This window comes from Gavia stellata, chromosome 4 (assembly GCF_030936135.1).
Source record: "Gavia stellata isolate bGavSte3 chromosome 4, bGavSte3.hap2, whole genome shotgun sequence".
In the NCBI taxonomy this organism is placed as follows: domain Eukaryota; kingdom Metazoa; phylum Chordata; class Aves; order Gaviiformes; family Gaviidae; genus Gavia; species Gavia stellata.
In genome coordinates this window covers 82048767-82070130 of record NC_082597.1, presented here as the reverse complement: position 1 = coordinate 82070130, position 21364 = coordinate 82048767, and the positions used below count along the sequence as shown (strand labels likewise).

General features: G+C 45.2%; 1 protein-coding gene across 1 annotated transcript in view; it reads right to left on the bottom strand.

Annotated features, from left to right (window-relative positions):
* ARHGEF5 (Rho guanine nucleotide exchange factor 5) overlaps positions 1–9219 on the bottom strand; it is a 55568-nt gene extending 46349 nt beyond the window's left edge. The window contains exon 1 of the mRNA XM_059816724.1: positions 9154–9219. Within this exon, the coding sequence (XP_059672707.1) occupies positions 9154–9219 (66 nt within the window). The remainder of the gene's footprint in view (positions 1–9153) is intronic.
* Positions 9220–21364: the final 12145 nt, after the last annotated feature.

The following is a 21364-nucleotide window of genomic DNA, read 5'->3' as shown; positions in this document are numbered from 1 at the left end:
CAGCAAAGAACCCTCAGCCTACTCCAAAAATTGCGATGTGATTAATGCTATGGTTCTCCAAAACACCTGCCTTGTGTTGGCCCAGGATAACGTAACTTGGCAGGGTCTACCTGGAGAGCACAGCCCTGGTCACAGACATCTTCTGATGATCTTTAAGGTCTTTTCCAACCTTAATGATTCTGTGATTCTGTGTGATTCTGTGTGATTCTGTGGGACCAAACCCTGCTGTAACCCAACTCTCACCTAGTTTCTGATCCTTGATATAGTGACCTTGTTAGGCCTTGAAAATGCATGTTCTCTTCTGGCCCATGGCAGCACAAGACCAAAACCCAGCTAGGCCACCCATGGTGGCTTTCCTGAAGTCCCTAAACTTCACATGAATCCTATAATGGCCCACAAATTTAATAATAGAAAAGTGAGAACATGTTCCTGAAATCACCTCTGCAATGTCGGCCCGTTTTATACCAGGAGAGGATTCCCCATGCCCCTCACTCCCCTCAGTTATGGAAAAGGAAACCTTTCCCATATGACGGGTTGTAAAGATGGATGTGAGCTTGCGGAGAAATACGACCATCCACACAGGGGTGGGGAAGTATTGTTTGTCTGGAGCTATGATGCTGTTGTTGGAAGGGCAGACTGAAGCAGGATTGTTTCGTATGAGCAAAGGCACATTTTTCATGAAGTAAGCTTTTGTCCTTAACACACAAAAAGGGCCTTTTTTGTGATTCACATTGTGTGATATTTTTAGTTTTCTTTGCATTTAATTAAGAACGGCACGAGAATAATACTGCAAGTAAAACATAAAAGCTGAATGACCATATAAAAAGAATGGCTTTTCCACCTTAGAAAAAACCTTGCTACATTACATTGGAGGCTGAGATTGTAAACTGGCTGAGGTTGGGACCCCATCCTTGTCCCGTGCTCGCGGTGCATTTATCACAGTGAGAGTCTTTTCTGTCTCTTCTGAAATTTTCACATCTCCTGAGACAGGTGAGTTGCAGTCCCCAAAGCCTCTGAAAGAATAAAGAAACAAAGTCCAAAATGTTGTTTAAAGGTTAGCTTGTCACAGCTGTAAGTCGGTGGATATGAGATCTAGACGTTTGACTTGTGTCAAGGGACAGAAGGTGAGGGAAACAATCCCTGTAAGGCCTTGCGTAGTTTAGGGTCTGAAATACTTACAGGCTAAAGCTAACAGTTACTAATGAAGTGCAAATAATGATTCATAATAACTCTAGAATACGTTGTACTATGCTTTCTCAGAACAGAACAAGCATAAAGTTACCTTCTTTCTGTTTTGGGCAGGTGCCCAAAATCCAGCCAACCCAGCACCCAGACAGCTCGCTTAACACCCCAAAGACACTGTTTGCTGTCCTGCTGACTCCACTCACCCTGCTCCCTTTTTTTACCTCTTCGCTTCCTCTCTCAGCACTTCAAGGTTCCCCCTTCATAGAATCATTCAGGTTGGAAAAGACCTTTAAGATCATCAAGTCCAACCGTTAACCTAACCCTGCTAAGTGCACCACTAAACCATGTCCCTAAGCACCTCATCCACATGTCTTTTAAATACCTCCAGGGATGGTGACTCCACCACCTCCCTGGGCAGCCTGTTCCAGTGTCTGACAACCCTTTCAGTGAAGAAGTTTTTCCTAACATCCAGTCTAAACCTCCCCTGCTGCAACTTGTGGCCATTTCCTCTTGTCCTATCACTTGTCCCTGGACCTCCTCCTCCCTCATTAGTGATTCTCACAAAAACAACATGACCTCCCAAGGCCCGTCATCTTAGTAGGGTACTCACATCCAACCACTGTTACCCCACCACACTGGAGCATTGTCAGAGCGTCCTCTGTAGTGTTTGGGGTTGTGCCTCATATTCCCTGCAAGACTCCCAACAGTGGCTTGGATATCTTTGCCTTTATCCCATCTCTGGTGCAGGAGTGAAAGCCTGCCCTGCAGGACTCACAGCGACCGTGCTCCATTCAGGTGTTGATTTCTTGCTGAGGTGGGTTCATTGGTGCTGCATAAGGGATGAATCCTGGCTCCATCTCTTCCCACAAGAAGCACACAGGTCGGGCTTCTCTCCAGCGTGAACCAGCTGATGCTGAGCCAGGTCAGAATTCCCATCAAAACCCTTTCCACAGTCACAGCACCCAAGGGGTTTCTCTCCCATCTGGGCTCTCTGTTCGTGAATGTAAAGTTCAAAGCATGTTCATTTTATATTAATTTTTAGATGATGGGTCTCCTTAATTTTCAGCTGGGGCAACGTCATCATTAGCTGGAATAAAGGGGGAAAAAACCTCATCAGATATGATTATACTCCCAAAACACTACATGAAGAACGGCATTTATGAGAGTGAAAGCCATGAACTGATTCTTCAGATGAAGGGTCCTCGGGTCGAGAGCTTGCAGCCTGGAATTCATGGGTTCTCATCTTCCATCTGCCACCAGTTCTCTTATAGCCTTCATAATTATATCTCTGTTTTATATAGTGCCTCTCACCAACAGGTGCATGCCACAGTTATACAAGTGGAGAGAACCAAGACGGGGAAGACAGTGGTGGGTGATGGGTGAAGAGACTTGCACAAAGCAGCCCATGAGGCCAGAAGCAGACGTAAGAACTGGACACAGACCTCCAGAGTCCTTGACTTCCAGAGTGCTTGCCTCTTTCCAGGATGCTACGTTCATCATAGAACAATGATAAATCTTACTCCCCAGTCTATTTTGCAAAGGCGTGATGTCCTCAGTAGGTAATATCTGTACATGGCTTCGAACGCTCAAAATTCTCTTTCAGTGCTAATGAAATGAGCTACCTCTAATGTGTCTAGGTAGCTTATCCAGTTTGTGGATATGCTATCCCTGAAGTTCAGAGGTACCAGAGCTGACTCTGAGAAGGTCCATCTTATCCTCATAGGGTTTATGAGGAGGAATATGCCTAGATTGTTTCAGAGTCAGCTTGGGTCTGGAAGCACATGGTGAAGAGCCCAAGCTAATGTGCTCTGATGGAGCCAGAAGTTTTGGGGACCAACTGCAGAGGCACCTGAATGTCTCCCCACAGAGTCAGATCAGACCCAGCAAGGCTGGGCTCAGTGTCATCACTGCTGACCCTGTGCTGGTCCTGAGGGTAGAGCCTTGCAGTACAACCTGCACCACGCTCCCCAAAATTTCCATCTCCCGGAGGACCTTTTATCCCATGTACCCAACAGATGTGGGCTACCTGTGTTTTCATGTAGCACTGTGCCTGAGCTCACAAGCTGTGTGGATGGCAAAGCACTGATGAGACAAGTGTCTCCCCAAATCACCCAAATCACCGTGAGCCACGGTCACTAAGCTCTACCAAGCCGGTTTAGTCATTCCAGTGCTACTGCAGCATATTGCCCAGCAGAGGAAATGGTTTGGCAGTGTCAGGGTAGTTTACATTTCTCTGCATGGGATGGACTGAGGAACACCTCCCAGTATTGTCCAGGGACTACCAGCAAGCTGCCCAGTCAGCACATAGCCCTAACCAGCTGCGCCATTAGCATTAGCTGGTTGGCTGGCCGAGCTTATGGAAGTTATTGGCAGTGGGACTATTTGGTGGTGAAAGGCTGGACTGAACTCAGCATCTGATTAGATGATTAACGTTAGACACCCGTGCAGCATCTCAAGAAAACCTCCCTAACTCTGTGTCCTTCAGGTAATGGAGTTAAGATGTCCTGATGGACTTAATATCCCCTGATGGACTGGGAAGCTTTGCATGCCTCAGTATACTTTATACATTGGGAGTATTCTGCTCTGTGGTGGGTCCCAAAAGAACCATACGATCTGTTTTTTTTCCAATGCCTGAGGTATCCTGTGGCCCCATAACCTCAGATGATGGAACGATGTTCTTGCTGTGAGATTGGCCCAACCCGCAAGCAATTCAATAGGAATAAAAGTGACCTGAAGAACACAGAAGTGGCCAGCGCTTTTTTGCAGGACACAACCCTGAAGGTCGCTACGTGGGAGCAGGAGATAACAGAGGAGAAAGGTTGGTAGCAGGAAGGAGGTGCGATGAGGTAACTTGTCTGACAGAAATAGTGCTAAAAATCTTGCCAGCATTTCACAGAATCACAGAATCACTACGGTTGGAAGACCTGTAGGATCATCAAGTCCAACCACCAACCCAACCCGCCCATGCCCACTAAACCATGTCCCGCAGTGCCATGTCCACATGTTCCTCGAACACCTCCAGTGATGGTGACTCCACCACCTCCCTGGGCAGCCTCTTCCAATGCTTCACCACTCTCTCCATAAAGAAATTTTTCCTAATATCCAGCCTGAACCTCCCCTGGCGCAACTTGAGGCCATTTCCTCTTGTCCTGTCACTAGTTACATGGGAGAAGAGACCAACACCCACCTCTTTGCAACCCCCTTTCAGGTAATTGCAGAGAGCATTTACCTGCTCAAGATCTGCAAGGCAATTTTCTTTGAGAGGAAAGATCAAAGTTTGCTACCCAAATGGTATTTTGAATTTAAATGCTTGCATTTGTAGTAGTAAAATTAGGATTTGTAAAACTATAGTAGATTTTTTTATCACCCGTACATTTAATGACCCATATGATATGTATGGATTTGTTTTATTTTATTTTTGAAAAGGATAGATGGACTTTTACTTTCCAAAGGCTGAGAAATAGCAAGGCAGTCCATCCTCTACCGAGAGAGCACGGTGACGTTTGGTTAACTTCTTACAGCTTCCGGGGAAGTGGGTTTCACAACCTCCCGAGGTGATCTGTTCCAGCACTGCCTTACTCAGAGAAAGTTTTTGCAACATCTAGCCTTTTTCTTTTTTCCTTTCTTCTTTTCTTTCCTGAAAATAAAGCCGATTAGATCTTATCTTTGTCCTTCCAGCAATGTAATCGCTGCCTCTCTTAATAACAACCTCTCATGCACTGCAACTGCTCTATCATGTCCTGCCCTACTTCCAGCCTTCTCTAGACTCAACAAACCCAGTTCCCCCGCTTCTCCCCAGAGACTGTTTTCCAAACCTCTTATCGCTGCAGATGTGCTCCCGTGCCCGTGCTCCCTGCCCAGCCCAGCCGGGCTCCTTGCTGTTCCCCTGCGTAGTTTCAGCGGTGGCTTCTCGCTTCTCTCCGGCCGCGTGTTGCCGCCCCGCAGCCCCCAGCCCGGGCACCCCCTTCCCCAGCCCCGGCGGCTCGCCCGTGGTGGGGGTTGGCTGGGATGCTTGCCGGGGCCGAGCGAGGGTGCGGCGTGGGCACGGGGGGCCCTGCCGGGCCAGGTGCTGGGAGTACGGGTGCCAGGCCCCCGGGCCCTGCCGAGCGCAGGAACCGGCATGTGCAGTTCGCTCCTCTTACCTCCCAGCCCTGCCAGGAAACCGGCGTCCTTGCTTTCTGGGGTTTGTCCTGAATTCCCAGGTTCAGGAGAATCACTGACTCACTCCTCAGGCGCTCTCAGCTCATAGAATCACAGAACGGTTTGGGTCCGACGGGACCTTCAGAGATCACCTAGTCCACCTCCCTGCCATGGGCAGGGACATCTTCCACTAGATCAGGTTGCCCAAAGCCCCGTCCAACCTGACCTTGAACATTTCCAATGATGGGGCATCCACAGCTTCTCCGGGCAACCTCTTCCAGTGTCTCACCACCTTCATCGTAAAAAATTTATTCCTTATATCCAATCTAAACCTACTCTCTTTCCATTTAAAACTGTTGCCCTTTGTCCTGGCGCTACAGGCCCTGGCAAAAAGTCTCTCTCCGTCTTTGATCTAAGCCCCCTTTAAGTATTGAAAGGCCTCAATAAGGTCTCCCCGCAGCCTTCTCTTCTCCAGGCTGAACAACCCCAATTCTCTCAGCCTTTCTTCATAGGAGAAGTTAATTAATTTCTGATTAATTTCTGGTAATCTGCTTTGGAAATTCCCTTAGGAGGCAGAGGTCTCCACGTTCTGCGGGACACGAGCATTTCAGGAACTCCTAGAGAGGAAAGGCTACCAAAAAACAGGTGTAAGTCCTCTCCATCATTTTAGGAGCACCAGCTTCCAGGCTCAGCTGGAGTTATCTAGCCCCACATTTGACTCTTGACAGTCCTTGTATCAGCTACTTCAGTGGACAGCGGTGGAAATCCTGATCATGTCTAGTGTTACAGAACCAAATCATTTCAGTCTAATAGACCCCAAACAGTATATAGTTAGCTCATTATTACCAATATTCCCATTAATACTTTATTACAAAAGTGGCACATTCTGCTGTTGGTTCTTTTAGCCCGAAGAAAAGAGGCTTATTAGTGCTCCCTCTTCCCAGCAGCCCTTTCTCCCTAAATCATCGTTATGTCCCTCCCATGTTCCCAACAGATTCAGTGGCCCTAAACCAAATATTTTGACCTGCTGCCTGGACAAGATATCACATAAACTGCCAAACAGCATGGATAAGGGCCAGTGTCTCCCTGCTGAGCCTCCCATGGGGGTGCTGGTAAGAGCTCTCTGCTGTACCCAGCCGCTGATCTATGGCTATAGGAGCATGCTCATCTTGGATTCCTCTATGTGCATGTTAAATTCGATCAAAATGCACCAGTCGGTTCCTAAGTGACTAATGGGGGACTGACAGTGCAATAAAAAAGCCTTACTTCCTCAGAAACTACAGAAAAAAACTTCACGAGCCTGTCAAAAATATGTTATGAAATTGATCCCCAAATCTGAAAATACGCATTTTAATAAAGATCAAATGGAGCTTTTGAACTGCCTTCTGATTTTGAAAGTTCTGCCTCTTTCTGAATATATCTAAGCGGAAAGAAAATTTCGGATGAGCAGACCGACCCTGTATTCACAGGGAAGAGGGGGTAGGAAACCGCTTTTTAATTCGCTTTTCCCACTTTCTCCAAAACCTCTCATTGAATGCTTTTCTTGAGAAAGCTGGGAAAGGGCAGGCAAGGAACCAAAGGCACCGGGCAGAGCTTTTGCTCCCCTTCCGTCAAGGGCCCGCTTCTGCGGGGTAGTCGCTGCGGAAACTGGGGTGCGTTTGAGGCAGGCGGGCTGGGTGAAGGCTGGGGCTGCTCTTCGTCTGCCCCCATCTCAATAGCCACAATATGGGTTCCTCCACCTGAGTTATGGTCCGGGCTCCCTTCACGGTGACGGGCGAGAAATGGACACTGTTAGGCGGTGATTCATCTGACCTATTTGAGATGTCCACCTTAGGAGCAGGTGAATCATGCCCTAGAAATGCTTCTTTGATATTTGAATAAGGGGCTTTTCTTGTTTTGTTCGATGACTTATTCTCGGTTTGTTATATGCAAGATTTCTTTCAAGCAATTTTTTTTTCATTCTTTTCATTTTTAATGCAGAGTTAATCTTTGCTCAAGTTGAGGATGTGCTGATAAGACATCTTTCTCTGAGAGCTGGGGTTTCAAAAAAATCAGCACTTTCACTCCTGTGATTTTGTAGTTTGTCTTCTGGAAGTGTGGAATAGAAACGATGAAGTATTAAGACCAAAGAAGACAGAAGCCCAGAGGGGAAAAAGATGAGCAAGTCAGAAGCTGAAACAACATAGTCAGGGAACACAGATGATGTGGTTTCTGTAAAAAGCTTGTTTGTTCAGTTAGAGGGGAAGGGAATTTGTGTATGCATAGCTGCCGTTTAATTAACTGTAGGAATCACTCTGTATATACAAAAAGGTGGATTAATTTATTGGATTGACTATCCAATATCATATTATTATATCGGATATTATAGGATATAGGGATATACTATTATAGATTTGAGGGAGGGGGGCGGTGTACTGTTGTAGACTCCAAATCCATGTGCATAAGGCGGCGGAGGAGCTTGACAGTGAAGGGACTGTATATGGAAAGTGGAAAGTGCCAGAATAAATCATTTTTTTTATTCCATCCAATGACCCAGCTAGGTCTGCGGCTTTTAAAGTTGCATTTCTAACCCTTCTGTCTAGCTAAGAAACACTTGAAGATGGGACATCACTTCAGAAATGGTCCCCTAATGTAAAGATATCTGTCTGTAGAAGTCAAGGATGATTTTTTTTTAGTTGTCTAAATTTTCCCTCTGGATGCTTTCTGTAGCGGGGCAGCATGTGCAACAGGAGATCTGCAGCTGCTGTATTTTGAAATAAGTACGTAGGGATGCTGTGCTATTGCTCCTGCCCCTTCAAAGGTGTCAAGAGTTTGGTGTCGCTTTCTCTGCCTTCTTGCTTTTTCTTCCTTCTCACTTATTCAATCAGCATAGGATCATGCAAGGAGCGATGTGGGAAGAGGTTTCACTCGGTGGGACATAGACCTGAGCTCTAATTCGTGTTCCTACGTAAACGTGGTTTTCTCGCAGCTGTAGGCCAGGTTTAAAGTTCTTTATCACAGACGTTTTATTCTCTCTATTGTATTTGCTTTCCCTCCCGTTGAGCCCTTGTCAAGAGCTACCGATGAGCTTCATTCATTATTCTTTTTTATACATGTCTGTATGAAAGCTGTATTTTAAAGTAGATGTCTGTATAAAACGTGTTTATAAACTTTACTTAGGAAAAGGGCTATAGACTGAGGTATAAAAGAGATTTAGTTGGGCAGAAGACAGAATTTCATTTACAATGGATAAATGCATTGCTGTTACTCAAACTGAGCAGCATGCAAGCTATTCATGGAATGGCATTCATCTTTAATAAATATTTTACATAATACATGCAAGTTATTCATGGAATGGCATTCATTTCTAATAAATGGGACTCTCAGGAACTAAAGATTTGGTAACAGCATGGTCTCTCATCTTCTTTTCCTCGCTTTTGATCTCAGTGCTAGAAAAGTGGTTGTAAGGTTTTTTTCTCAGTTCCAGACCCCCTGAACATTTCCACTGTATTGGTAGACTGCTGTATAGTACATGCAAGTCTATTAAAAGACCTTTGCTTTTCTTTGTGACCTTTCATAGATTCCTCAGTACTAGCTTTCACTGCCCCCCAAAAGCCAAAGGTTTGCACATCGACAATTTGCGCTGTATTTGTGATGACTTCTATTTTGGGAGGTATGGGATGCTATTTTAAAACATAGTATAATTGGGGGTGCTTTCTTTGTTGCAGTTACTGATGGCAAATCATCCTGGTCCCTTCACTAGTTCAAGCATTAATCTTTGGGAAAAGTGAGCGTCAGAAGCCTGGGTATGAAGCCGTGGGGCCATTTATCGGCTGCGCTGGCACTTACCCTTTGCTGGAGGTAGGTGTGAGGCATAGCAAGCTTTGGCCAGGAGGAGCAGAAGATGGTTTCCATACTGAGTCATGGTGTTAAAATGTGCTTTTTATAATTATTAACAGTGAAATTCATTGTAAGAATGAATCAACTCATTGGTATGTAATCTGAACTAGAGTTGGGAAACTTTGAGTGACTATGCAGGAGATATAGGTTGCTGTTATGACGTGTATCATCCAGGGCTGTGTAGCTCTTCTAGGGAAAACATGTCCTTGTGGTTACGCCTTTTTGTGTATTTCTTCTTGCTTATGTAGAAAACCTGTATGTGTAATAATTTGAAAAATTTAAAGGCTTTTAAAACGTCTTCAATACAATTATTTATTTTTAAATAAATGTCTCCATGTAAATCTACATATTTGATTATAATACATATTACTATAAATATACACGTATAAATGCGTAAATAGAAAACAATACAATAGTCCATTCTCAAATGTTTTCTCTCTGTAAGAGGAAGGAGTATTCTGAACTGAGTTTTGTGGTGGCTGCTTTTACACTAGTATTATGTGCAACACTTTTGGTTTATACTGCAGGGCAGGGGCGGGAACACTCTCTTCTATTTTTAATTTTGTGTCTTAATGATATGGATAATTCACAGTGGTTTCTCTTGTATTTTTCTCAGTTGACTGTACCTAATGCGCTCAAGTCATGAAATATGTGTATTACGGTGGGATGAGACTTTTGCGGCATGAAAGAGATCATCAGTATTTAAAGTCTGACCTCTAGGTTTGCTAAAAATCTTTTTAGATCAGGTGTTACCTACAATGATAATAATATGTAACATACAAAGCTGAGCTTTCACTCCTACTAGCAACTATATAATGACAATGCTTTTAAAATATTTGTTCTTCAGGGTTTCTGGCTTTCAGAAAAAGTCTACATGCTGTTTGCTTGCAAAGGAAAATGTGAGATTTACAGCTGAAAGGGACATTTATGTGCAAGAGCATTTTTTTCCTGGTTTATTTGTTTATTATTTGGTTTAGGTAGCATTGCTTTATCTAAATCTTTTACATTATTTTCAGGCCATGGTTTAGTGGGCATGGTGGTGTTGGGTTGATGGTTGGACTTGATGATCTTAAAGGTCTTTTCCAACCTTAATGATTCTGTGATTCTGTGATTTATTAGTGAATGTGAACCACTCAATAATCCTAGTAGAGAAAGTATTGGCAGAGGAACTTAGACTCAGTTCTTCAGCTCAGGATATAGTATTAGAAAGAGTTCACATAGGTCCCTTTTAAATTAAATTAAATTACTTATAGACTATACTTATTATTATATATATTATACTTATTATATTATAGACTATACTTATTATTAAATTACTTACAGACTACTTATAGCTCTATATTACTATAGAGATTCCGAGCCAGTTTTCTTCCCTTTCTATTTAATTTTTTGGGGTTGTTTTGGTTTTTTTAACCCTTGCTGCTTGTCAACCCCAGATGCAATTCTGAGATCAAAAAAGACAGTATTTGCACAGCTTTTTGATTTCCTGGGACAAACTCTAAATATATAAGCGGTGGCTTTGTCCACAGTTTCAGAGATGATTGGAATTTGCTGCTGCAGTCATGATCGGAATAAGGGAAGGAAAACAGACCCAAATGCACCATGCAAATTAACGTGGTTTACAGCTGGACTCAAAGATCTTAAAGGTCTTTTTCAAGTTAAATGATTCTGCGATTCTATGATTCTATGACTCATTGGGGAATTTTTGGGCTTTTTTCCCCTTGGTTTTAAAATTTCAAACGCTTCCCTCTCCGGTTCTGTTTTTTCCGTTACCTACTAAAATTGGAGTGGTCATCTAAACCTGGCAGAATGTTAAATTTCCTTTGCCAGGCGCCAGATGATGTTCCAGCTTTTGACCTGTGCAATACTGGAGAAGGCCACACGAGGGGCATTGCAGCAAGGTGGTTGAGATGCTTCATCAGAAAGCTGTGCCGTACTGATGGGCTGACACTGGGTCTGAAAGAATATAGGCAAAAGTCCATATGCGACTCTAATTAACCCATTAGACATTAATTTTGTTATTTGAAGGCTGAATTGGGTCCTCTGTAATAATTCCAGAACACTCAGGAAAAGCTAGAGAATGACCCCACGTAGTCATCAGAAGCCACAAAACACCTGTGTGAGTCAAAAAAACTCTACCCAAGGTAGGGAAAACTCTTCATCGACAAGTAATTTCTAAACGACTTCACATGAATGTGTGAAATCACTCATTTGACCTTGGCGATCTCCGAGAAAAGTCACGGGTCTCTGCAGTTTCTCTCAGACTAAGAAAATGGGTGCTACAGCTGATGGGAGGGTCTCTGCTAGAAGGTGACAGGCTGTTGGAAAAGACGGCGAGCAGAATGCTGCGCATACAGCGGCACAGCAAGGAGCAAGGCTAGCTGCCATGTATTTCTGGCACCAGCCCATTATTTTTTTTTTAATTGGAAGAACAGACACAGCCTTAGGCTAGTAAGGTATGTTTTAGGTGTGACTCCTAATGATGATTCCGTTTAAATCGACTTTATTTCAACATTTTTCAAATTTTAAAACTTTGTTTTAAATTGATAGTATAAATCACGAGCTAAAACAAAAGGGGGTTTTATTAGACTCAGCGCATTACCTGGGAAAACACGCAGGATTCAGCCAGCCTGCTTTCTACTGCAGGTAAACTTCAATCGATGGATCCTCCTCTGGGGCTTTAACGGCACCTGTACGTTTTGGGCCCTCTGTGGAGGTGAGTGAACATACTCAATTTCTTTCCTCTGGCCTGAAAGTAATTCTGGGCTGGTTTCCCTTTGTCAGGCAGTCAGCCTGGTTTCTTGGGGACCATTTTCCCTGCCTTTCTTTTCAGGATGTGCAACAGGGGCTGTGGCTCCATGTTACAAATTCTTTTGCGGTTTAAGAGGTTCCCTTTTCCAGTTTCACCCCTTTCCTGACATCCCCCTGCCACGTACCACATCTGAGTGCCCTCTTCGTTACAGACACTGCATCTCCGGTCTAACTGCCCTGTTGTAAATAGTTCCCTGTTGAACAACGCGGAGGAAAGAACGGATGCTAATGTGCTGGTGCTGGGAGGTAGGAAGGATTGGTTGGGGTCGGGTAAGGACAGAAAGTTTGTAAGCTGGCTTGCTGCCAGAGCGATTGCACCATAGAGTTCCACCTTCAGAAACACCAACATATGAAACAAAAAGATGCCTATCCCCTTTTATGCCTGCTAAATCCGTAATAAATCACCTAACCAACAGGCAGTCACCTTGGATGCCCTTCGCATCGGTGCCTGCAGTCAACCAGCCCCCCCCCAAACTATTGCCATGCCAGTTTTCTGCTTTGTCTTTGCTCTGGGTTCCCCCATCTACCTGTGACCGATCTTTTAGCATGACGTTTTCCTTCGGGTTCTGCTCAGCCAAGCCTCGCAGCAGCCAGTCCCCGGGCAAACAGTAGCATTCCTGCACTCTCAGCTACTCCTGTGCTGGCTGCAAGACCACTCTCCCAAGAGACAGCCTGGATTTCTAAAGAGATAACATGCCAGTATTCCTCTTTATCTTCCTGAGAAACTTTTTTCTTGACAGCAGATGAAAGCATGGATTTTTGCACATCCCTTTTTCTGCAGTCTTAAACTAAATGCGGGTGGAGGTGAGGTGCTTTGCTGAACCGTCATTGCTGTGGCATATCTTCTTTGACAACTCTACGTGCTCTTTTGCGTGGAATCTAGGCAAAAGTCGCTGTCACACGAAATCCTTCTGGTACTTGTGCCTTTAGGTGGAGCAAAGTCTTCATCTAACACTATCCCCACCATTCCCTGCCTGCAGCAGCAGTTGCTGAGGTTCCCTATAGGAGGAGCACGTCATATACCCCAGGAAGCGATTTTAATGGACTAAGCAGATTTTTTATTTCTGGATAAGTCTCTAGATTGTTAATTATCTTTTCTATTCCATCTTTAAATTAGGTTTCAGAATTGCTAACTGGTTTTCAGTAGTGGTCAGTATTTAGCTCTATAAAATTAGTATTTAACTCTATAAAGTTCTCCTGTGTCAGCAGGAGCTGGCTAACTGCAATTTAAGATACTTTTTTGTGGATTTTGATGTAGTACCATTAGGTATTACAAAATTAGCATCTTTGTCCACAGAGTCCAGCTCTGGACACATTGGTTAAGTCCAGGCAGCTCTTTATTCTTCCCTCAACATTTTGCAATGGAACATCTTCCCTCCTTTTTTCTTTCAGTCTCTGCCTCTAAGGCTGCAGAGGTCTTTGTCATCTTCATGAGCTTTCCAGGAAAGGCATGAATTGAAACACATGGTTCCATCGCATGTGCTCCGACTGACGTGTTTTCACCCCTTCACCCAAGGTGTGTGCGCTGCCATACTGTACTCCCAACCGAGAGGCACATCATAGAACCAGAGAATCATTCAGGTTGGAAAAGACCTTCAAGATCATCAAGTCCAACCGTTAACCTAACCCTGCCAAGTCCACCACTAAACCATGTCCCTAAGCGCCTCATCCACACGTCTTTTAAATACCTCCAGGGATGGTGACTCCACCACCTCCCTGGGCATCCTGTTCCAGTGTCTGACAACCCTTTCAGTGAAGAAATTTCTCCTAATATCCAGTCTAAACCTCCCCTGCTGCAATTTGTGGCCATTTCCTCTTGTCCTAATGCTCTAATCCGGATCACATGGCAAACTGTCTCACACAGAAGCTGACAGTCTTGTTTAGAAACCAGGAATATATTGCTAAGAGAAGGAGAAAAGTTATTTCAGTTTCTGCTTTGGGCTGAGACCTTATCTTTGTTTTGGCTCTTATTATGTATGATTTTTAATTAAACTTGTAGATAGGTCATGTTATTGAGAAATCAGTATCAAATTAAGTTTCCTATATTTGTAAGAAACTTATCCTAAACTGTGTTTTTTCCCCCGGGCAATTACCAGAACAGCAATCCCCCCCATCACTCTCTCTTTCTCTTTCCCATGCTCCTGGGATCCCCTGTCCTGCCGCAGCTCTGGCTGCTCTCCCCCGCTGTCTCCTTAGCCAAGCCTGTGCAAGAGGAGGAACTTGCTTCTCCTGCTTCAGATGATCTTTCTTGCTGGGGAGACCTGGATTCTGCCCTCTCGGTCTGCTGCCTGCTCTGCAGCTGGGACAGGAGGCTGCAGGGGACAGATATCCAGACACGGGACCTTCCTTTCCCTATTTAAGTCCCCACTTCTAGGTGCTGGAGGATGTACCAGCTCTCCGGTTTTAACCCGCTACTCTGAATACGAAGAGAAGATGCTTTTCCCACAGAAGGCAAGATAACTCCAGGGTAACGGTCCCCATAAACACAGGAGGAAATCAGCCTTGACCCCCCGTCCCTTCCCTTCTGCTGTCTGTCAGAGCACACCACCGGGAAAGGACGAAAGGAAGTCGGAGAGAGCATCTCGGCAGCAAAAGGCTCAGGAAGGAAGAGAACGAAAACCAAAACCTCTCCATGGTACATCAAACCACTTGTGACAAGGCACAGGGCAACAGCGCGTGGGAGAAAGCCGAGGTGCCACAATGCAGTAAGGACTTTTCTTCATTTACCCAATCCGCAAGTGCATATTAGACGGAGGAAGGGAGCAGAAGAGGGGCTGAAGCAGTCAAGGTTACCCTGAGCCCCAGAGTATGAACATGAACACAGCGCTGTTTTGAAGAGCGGAGAAGGTGCCACTTGGTTTTTTTGTGCCGCAATACTTAGGGCACTTCAAAGCAAGCCACGTGTTGCTTTAAAATGCCAGCAGATCATCTCTAGAGCATTTTCTAAACATTTTGCACACGTCTAGATAACTGCTCATGGCTGATGTCCAGATAAACTACTAAGACGGCAAACTTTGATCTCTGCAGGACTTGACATTGAAGCGCACAGGCTGGCAAAACTACATGCTGGTATGGAAGCTATGAGGAACCCCAGCTGCTGCTGCAGCAGCAGACTTGTTTAGGCTCCTTGCATTCAGCTTCCCTTGATTCACTGAGAAAGGTGCAGCTAAACCAGGCACAATGCTATTTTCTTTTTATATTGGCACAGACCTGTGAAGTTCCCTAGGCTTTGTTTTTTACGTAAGGAGTAAGACAGGTGGCTGTAGAGAACCTTAAATAATTGCTGCTGGACATTTAAAGCAATCATTCATGATTGCACTTTCCCGTTTGGTACCAGTGATGATTAAATTTGCCTAAGCCTCTCCTCCCCTTCCCTCAAACGCTTTCCCCCTGTCATACTGACACAGCTGTTTGTGTGTCTGCACAGTGGATTGGATCAGGAACTGATCCGGCTAAAAATAAGCAAGGGTAGAGTAGGGAACTATTAGTCTTCAGCCACTGAAACTTTCCAATCTGCGTCACGATGCGGTTGCGCACACAGCTGCACTGGCCCAATGAGCAGAGCACAGTAGTAAATGACCACGAGGACACGCAGAGGGGGTGAGGGACAGTAATTTTGCTTTTGAAAGAAATGCAGGCGGAACAGCAGCTTCAGTGGGCTGAGCGGAGTAGTACACAGCGGGCAGCTCCACTCCTCAAAGGTACTTAGGAAGAGATGAGCACCGATTCCAGCCATGTAGCGTGCATTTGGAAAATAAAAGATGCATAAGCTGGTCCTCTGGAAATATTTCTTGTGTACACAAAAAAGGTAGAGTTCTGTTTAATGACTTTATTCTGCTTTCTTTCAACTCACTGTTGTTCCCCCAGGGCTGTTGTTTCATGACGTGGAGTGCATAGTGGCAATACCAATTTAAGGAACCGCTGAGCTCTTCGGATGTTTGCTACCACCCGCCCCAGACTGCAATTTTCCCTCGCTTGTGCCAGCCCTGCTGTTTCTGGAGCTGTGCTGAGCCCTGGATCAGGGAAACAATCCAAGTTAAAAATAACCTAGCGGGTGGCTGGGGATGGCAAGAGCCTCAGCCATCCAATGTAATCTGCTGTCACAAGTCAGCGAGAGCTGTAATTGCAGGAAGTCATGAAAGCCAAACCTCGGACATACCTATTTGCTACCAGAAATACGAAATTTTCAGTCAGTTGAAGGAGCCTCGTGAATGAGGATGCAGGAACCCTTTGCCCGTGTTCATAAGGGACAAGAGAGCAAACCTCAGCGTGCGCAGATGCCAGCACAAAACGTCTTCACGCAAGCTTTACTTCAGCAGTCCTTCACATGATGGTTTTGCAACAAAAGCTAATGGCAGCGTCCGCTATTCAGCTGATGTATGTTGTTTATTCTGTGGATTAGGGAGAAAGTTAACATGAATTTTAATTTTTAAGTGCTGGAAGGGTACTGCAGATTTGGGGGCTGTGCTAGCACCGAGCAAGAGAATAGAAGAGTATTCGTCACAGACATGAATCTAATAGCTTCGTGTTACAGAGAGAGGTACCAATTTGCAGATGCATTCAGAAGAACACCTTCTCAGCTCTAGAGAACACAATACCACCCCTGTGATACACCAGCACTAACCTACACGATCACAGCCGCAGTGACGTGATTTTCACCTACTCGTCGGCTTGGAAGGGAGCATCTGTAATTATTCATTCTCTCTTGTATTCCAAGCCATATCAGGGTTTCTTCTGGCTTCTCTCTTCGGTTCATGGTTCATGCCTCCTGGGTTGAGTATTTTTAAATACCAGTCATTTCCTTTTTCTCTCCCTCCTACTTGTGACTTGGCACTTCGCTGCTTCGCTGCTTCCTTCCCCTGGAATGCCCCTGCTGGGAGCTGGCTGGTTTGAGCACTGATGGCAATGAAGGTGAAGCATCAAGAGCTTCAGAGCCTGAGGAATTTCAGGATCTTCTCAGGTTACAGTTCTTGAGAAAGGAATTCACTCTTTCTTCACATGCATTAGCGGCTCACTGAGGTGGAAGGTGCAGTTGAAACCCACAGTTCCATTAACATTAGCAGCTACATCACATATTAGCCAAATGAAAGCAAGTGCCTGAGGCTTACGGCAGGAGTGGCTGCCCTACGGCAAACTCCGAATGCGCTCACGCCAACCTCTGTGCTCAGAATAGGCCTGAGACATAACATCACTGTCAACCATGCCAGGTAACTCCTTAGATTTCAAGGGTCCAGAAGAAGTACCATCATATTTTACCATCTTCTTTCAACTTTTGAAGAATGTGAGGACTCGTGTTCAGTGATTTTAATTCTTCTCTCTCTAGGCATAAGCAAAAATGTTCTGTTCTAACCCCCTGCCCCCTGCATTCCCATTGCTGCTTCCCTTCTTGTGATAGTTGTTAAAAGATCTTTTTTTTTTTTTTTCCCCCAATAAAGCAGCTTGTAATTCCTGTTTGACCCTAGGGTCAAAAGAAAGGTTTGGTCATATGTCCAATGAACTGGAAAGATGTCTGCAATCTCTCTAATGCATACTATATGTAAACTCTGTTCTTGCTGCTTTGCTTGGTATTTGTGCCTGCCTGAAGGCATAGAGAGAAATCAAAGGTCAGCTGTTAAAGAAATCAGGCAAGAAAAGAAAGCAGTTGACCAGCAAAGAGGCATCTTCTTAAGCACAACAGCCAGGTGCAGAGCTGTGGGAAGCAACTTCTCAGTCCCTCTCCTAGAAAAGAAGATCTTCTGCTGAGGCTGGGAAAAGGCAGATCAAATCACAGAATCACAGAATCACTAAGGTTGGAAAAGACCTGTAGGATCATCAAGTCCAACCATCAACCCAACCCCACCATGCCCACTAAACCATGTCCCGCAAATGACACAGGTCTGTCAAAAGCTCTGCTGTCTGTAAAGACAGAGGCATGTTGTACGTGCTTTGGGGGGATTTGGGGTAAGCAAGGAGAGACTGCCCTTTTGCGAAGGAAAACACTGATAGAAGAGGGACTGACACGGAGAAGCCGCCTCTGTGGTTCTGTGCTTAAAGATGGGAAAGCGCAAACACCTGAACCGGAGCTAGGTAGAGTTCAGCAGTATTTTGGTGATGGTCAGCTTGAGGTAGAGATGTAGCAGGCAATAGCCCGAAGCAACGTATGACCAGGAGAATTGCAGGAGAATTGCAAGAGCTCTGGAAAGTGAAAAAAAGGAAGTCCGGATATGAGGGAGCAATTACTTGGGGGATCTGGAGAATGGTGAGCCTTCTCCCATGCAGCTGTTCCCACCTCCAGATCACCTCGTCTTCCCAGCAGCTTCAGGAAATCCAAGTGCCCAGTCTTTCTTCCTAGCTGTTCATCCCTTTTCAATCTTTTCTGCCTACCCTTTCCCTCACGTGGTGGCCTGGTTCAACCCTTCACCTTTGCGATGGCAAAATGCCTTGCGACACCTTTACTTTGGCTGTCTTGCCCTTCTTAATAACGCCATGCCATTACCCTTACCCACGCCCAGGGCAGGGAGGTAGGCTTGTGCAGGCCAGTTGTGCTTGCGGTATTACCAGAGAACCCTTTCCGAGGAAGCTTTGTGCATTTCCAAGCAGAAGAACCTTACTTGGTCTGGCCTCCCAAGGCCTGTTGCAAGTTCTGCGAGTAGCTTTGCTTTTTCGGATGAAGGTTACTTCCGTCCATTCCTCGAGGCTGTGCAGCCAAGGTTTGCTGTGGTGTGGTAGAGTTATTCTGAACTGCGTGTCCGTATGGCTGTTCAGACAAGTCTCTTCTAAGCAACGCCGACCTTCACATCCAATGCACTCTCCGCATCCGTGAGGATGTTTGGACCTGGTATGGCCTGCTTTAATTGATGGGTGCTTTCACTTGCCCTTGAAGGGTAACTGCGCTCTGACCATGCTGTCCCACCCATCCTAACGTGACTCCCAGGCACAACTTTCTGCAGCTACGGATACCTCCACAGCAAGCCTCGGGAAGGAGGAGGAAAATTTTGCTTCCCCTAAAAAGTCTGGCTCCTATGTTCTCTGGTTCCTAGGCTCTCGCATCTGTTCACGTGAATGAGCGTCCCAAACAGGCCAGGCCTGTGAGAAGAAAACCTGGTAGTTGTCAAAGTCCATCAGGACTGCAAAAGCAGTGTTGTATCAGTGGATTCAGGCATTTCCTATGAGAATGAGAATGAGAAAAGGGAGGGGATGGTTGAGAGGTGGATCAGCCTACTTGTGAGATATATCAGGTTCGGCACAGAAAGGCTGAAGGCCCTTCAGAGGTTGGGACACGAGGGCATAAGCAGCAAAGCAGGTGCCTCTTTTGGCCTCTGTTTGCTCCATCTCCTCAAATATCCTGCATTTTCCTTTTTTTCAGAGGTGGAGGCTCCTGCTGTTGTGTCTCTGGCTATTCAGACCAGCGTTCCTGGTGTAAAGGGGAAACAGGGCTGGAAAGAAGTTTGCTGTGCATGCAAGGGCAGTTTTGTTTGATGTATCTCAAAAAATGCTTTAGAAATTATGCATTAAATACTTTTAAAAATTTATTAAACACCTAAAACATACCTCTTGTCCAAGATCAAAATAAATTTGTTTTCCCAGTCATAAACAATGAAGCAAAGAGGAATGTAAAAGAAGTTGTCCTTCAGTCACCACTATTACATATACTTTGTCAGCAGGGGACTGGAAAACTGGATCCCATACCACCCAGGTGAGAGAACTGGGGAGATAATCTCCTTAGAGCAGCTGCAGCTCTGCTAGAACCAGGTTCATCTACCAGCAGGACGGTGTGTCACTGCAGCATAAGGTTCTACCACTTTCTCTCATAAAGGAATGGTGAGCACTATGTGCCATCCTCTGGCATTTCAGATTCATGCAGAAACGTTAGATGGAAATGAAGACCAATTCCAAGAATATCCCTCACCTCCAGATTCTTATTTGCATTGCGCAGCAGCTGTGCTAAGTAATAGACACCCCCCTGTGAAGGATGACACGTGTGTTTCCAAACCTGGTCCTGCCAGGGGCCAAGAAACTGATGCTCAGGAGGTCACTCTAGGGAGAAAGAAAGAAAAAAAGATGGGATAACAAGGAACACTAGAGTGAAAAATTTTATTTCAGAGATGTCATTCCTCCATTTGTCTATCTCAGGTATTTCTAAAGTGCCACAGTCTCACTGCAGTATCTAAGCACCATTAGCACGACAGGAATTTACAGTATTCTACAGAGCTCCCTCAGCTGGAAGGAGGATCTGCGCACCAGCTGACCGTGGGTCTGGGATGGAGTGTGCTAGGGATGGTCTGCTGGGATGATAGTAGCTAATTACCTTCTGCTTTTTTCCAGTAGTCTCCCACTATGATCCTGAGGGAGGAGACAGCTGGTAGAGAAGCCGGTGAGCTAGCTGCTGTCAAAGTAAACCTTCTGGTTCTTGACTTTTTGCACATGCCCGTACCTCTGTCTTCTGAATTTGGCTCGTAAGTTTGTGCTGCCCACAAAGCGATTAAATCCCTGGAAGAGGAACATACCCTGTAACTTCTGCAACAGCAAAGGAAGGGTGGTGCCCAGATTCTCCTCTCCAGCTAGATGATTACCAACAGTAAAGGGCAGATAGGCTAGGGGAAGTGAATTATTTCAGCCAAGTGACGCTGAACAGGGAAAACTAACAGTGGCTGTGGAAAGGAACTCCAGAAATGTGCTTACACTGGTGAGCAATCCAATCCTAGCCGCTAAGACTACTGCACTGGCAATGTGCTGTGAACCCTAAGGCCACTTTGATTTGGCATACGGTTTTAAATAAGTTCATAAAGATCTTAGAAATAAACGCATGTCAATCCTTTTAATTTACAGAGCGCTGTTAAGTATACACAGCACTTCACAAAGCATGTAGAAAGGAAAAGAAATGCTTTGAGGATTGCTGTGAAGGCATATTCAGGGGCAGCTGGCTTCTCAAACCAGAATCTCGATCTGAGAGGGTTTCCCTTTGAGTTGAGCTCAGCTCTGTGCAGGCCTGGGTTCGATTTCATTGAACTGCTACTGCGACTCTGTTCAGATTGCCAAAAAGAAAAGTTGCATTCACAAGATACTTTTCCCTGGCAAACAGGGCTTCTCAGCCAAACAGTCTTAGTGCCATAGATTTCCTTTAGGAAACTTAAAACTGGAATGGGACAGACCCACACAAATCCATCAGTTCTACAGCTGGACCGCAGCGTAATCTTTGAATTCAGTTAAAAATGAGCCTACCAACTGAGAGCTGTATCCCTTCTGAAAGCTGGCCAGCAAATGAAAATCATGATGCTTCTCGAACCAACTGGATGACCATTAGTCACATTTCCAAACCACTTTCCAGAAGTGGAACAGAAATCAAGAAGTCATTGGTTTGAAGCTGTTC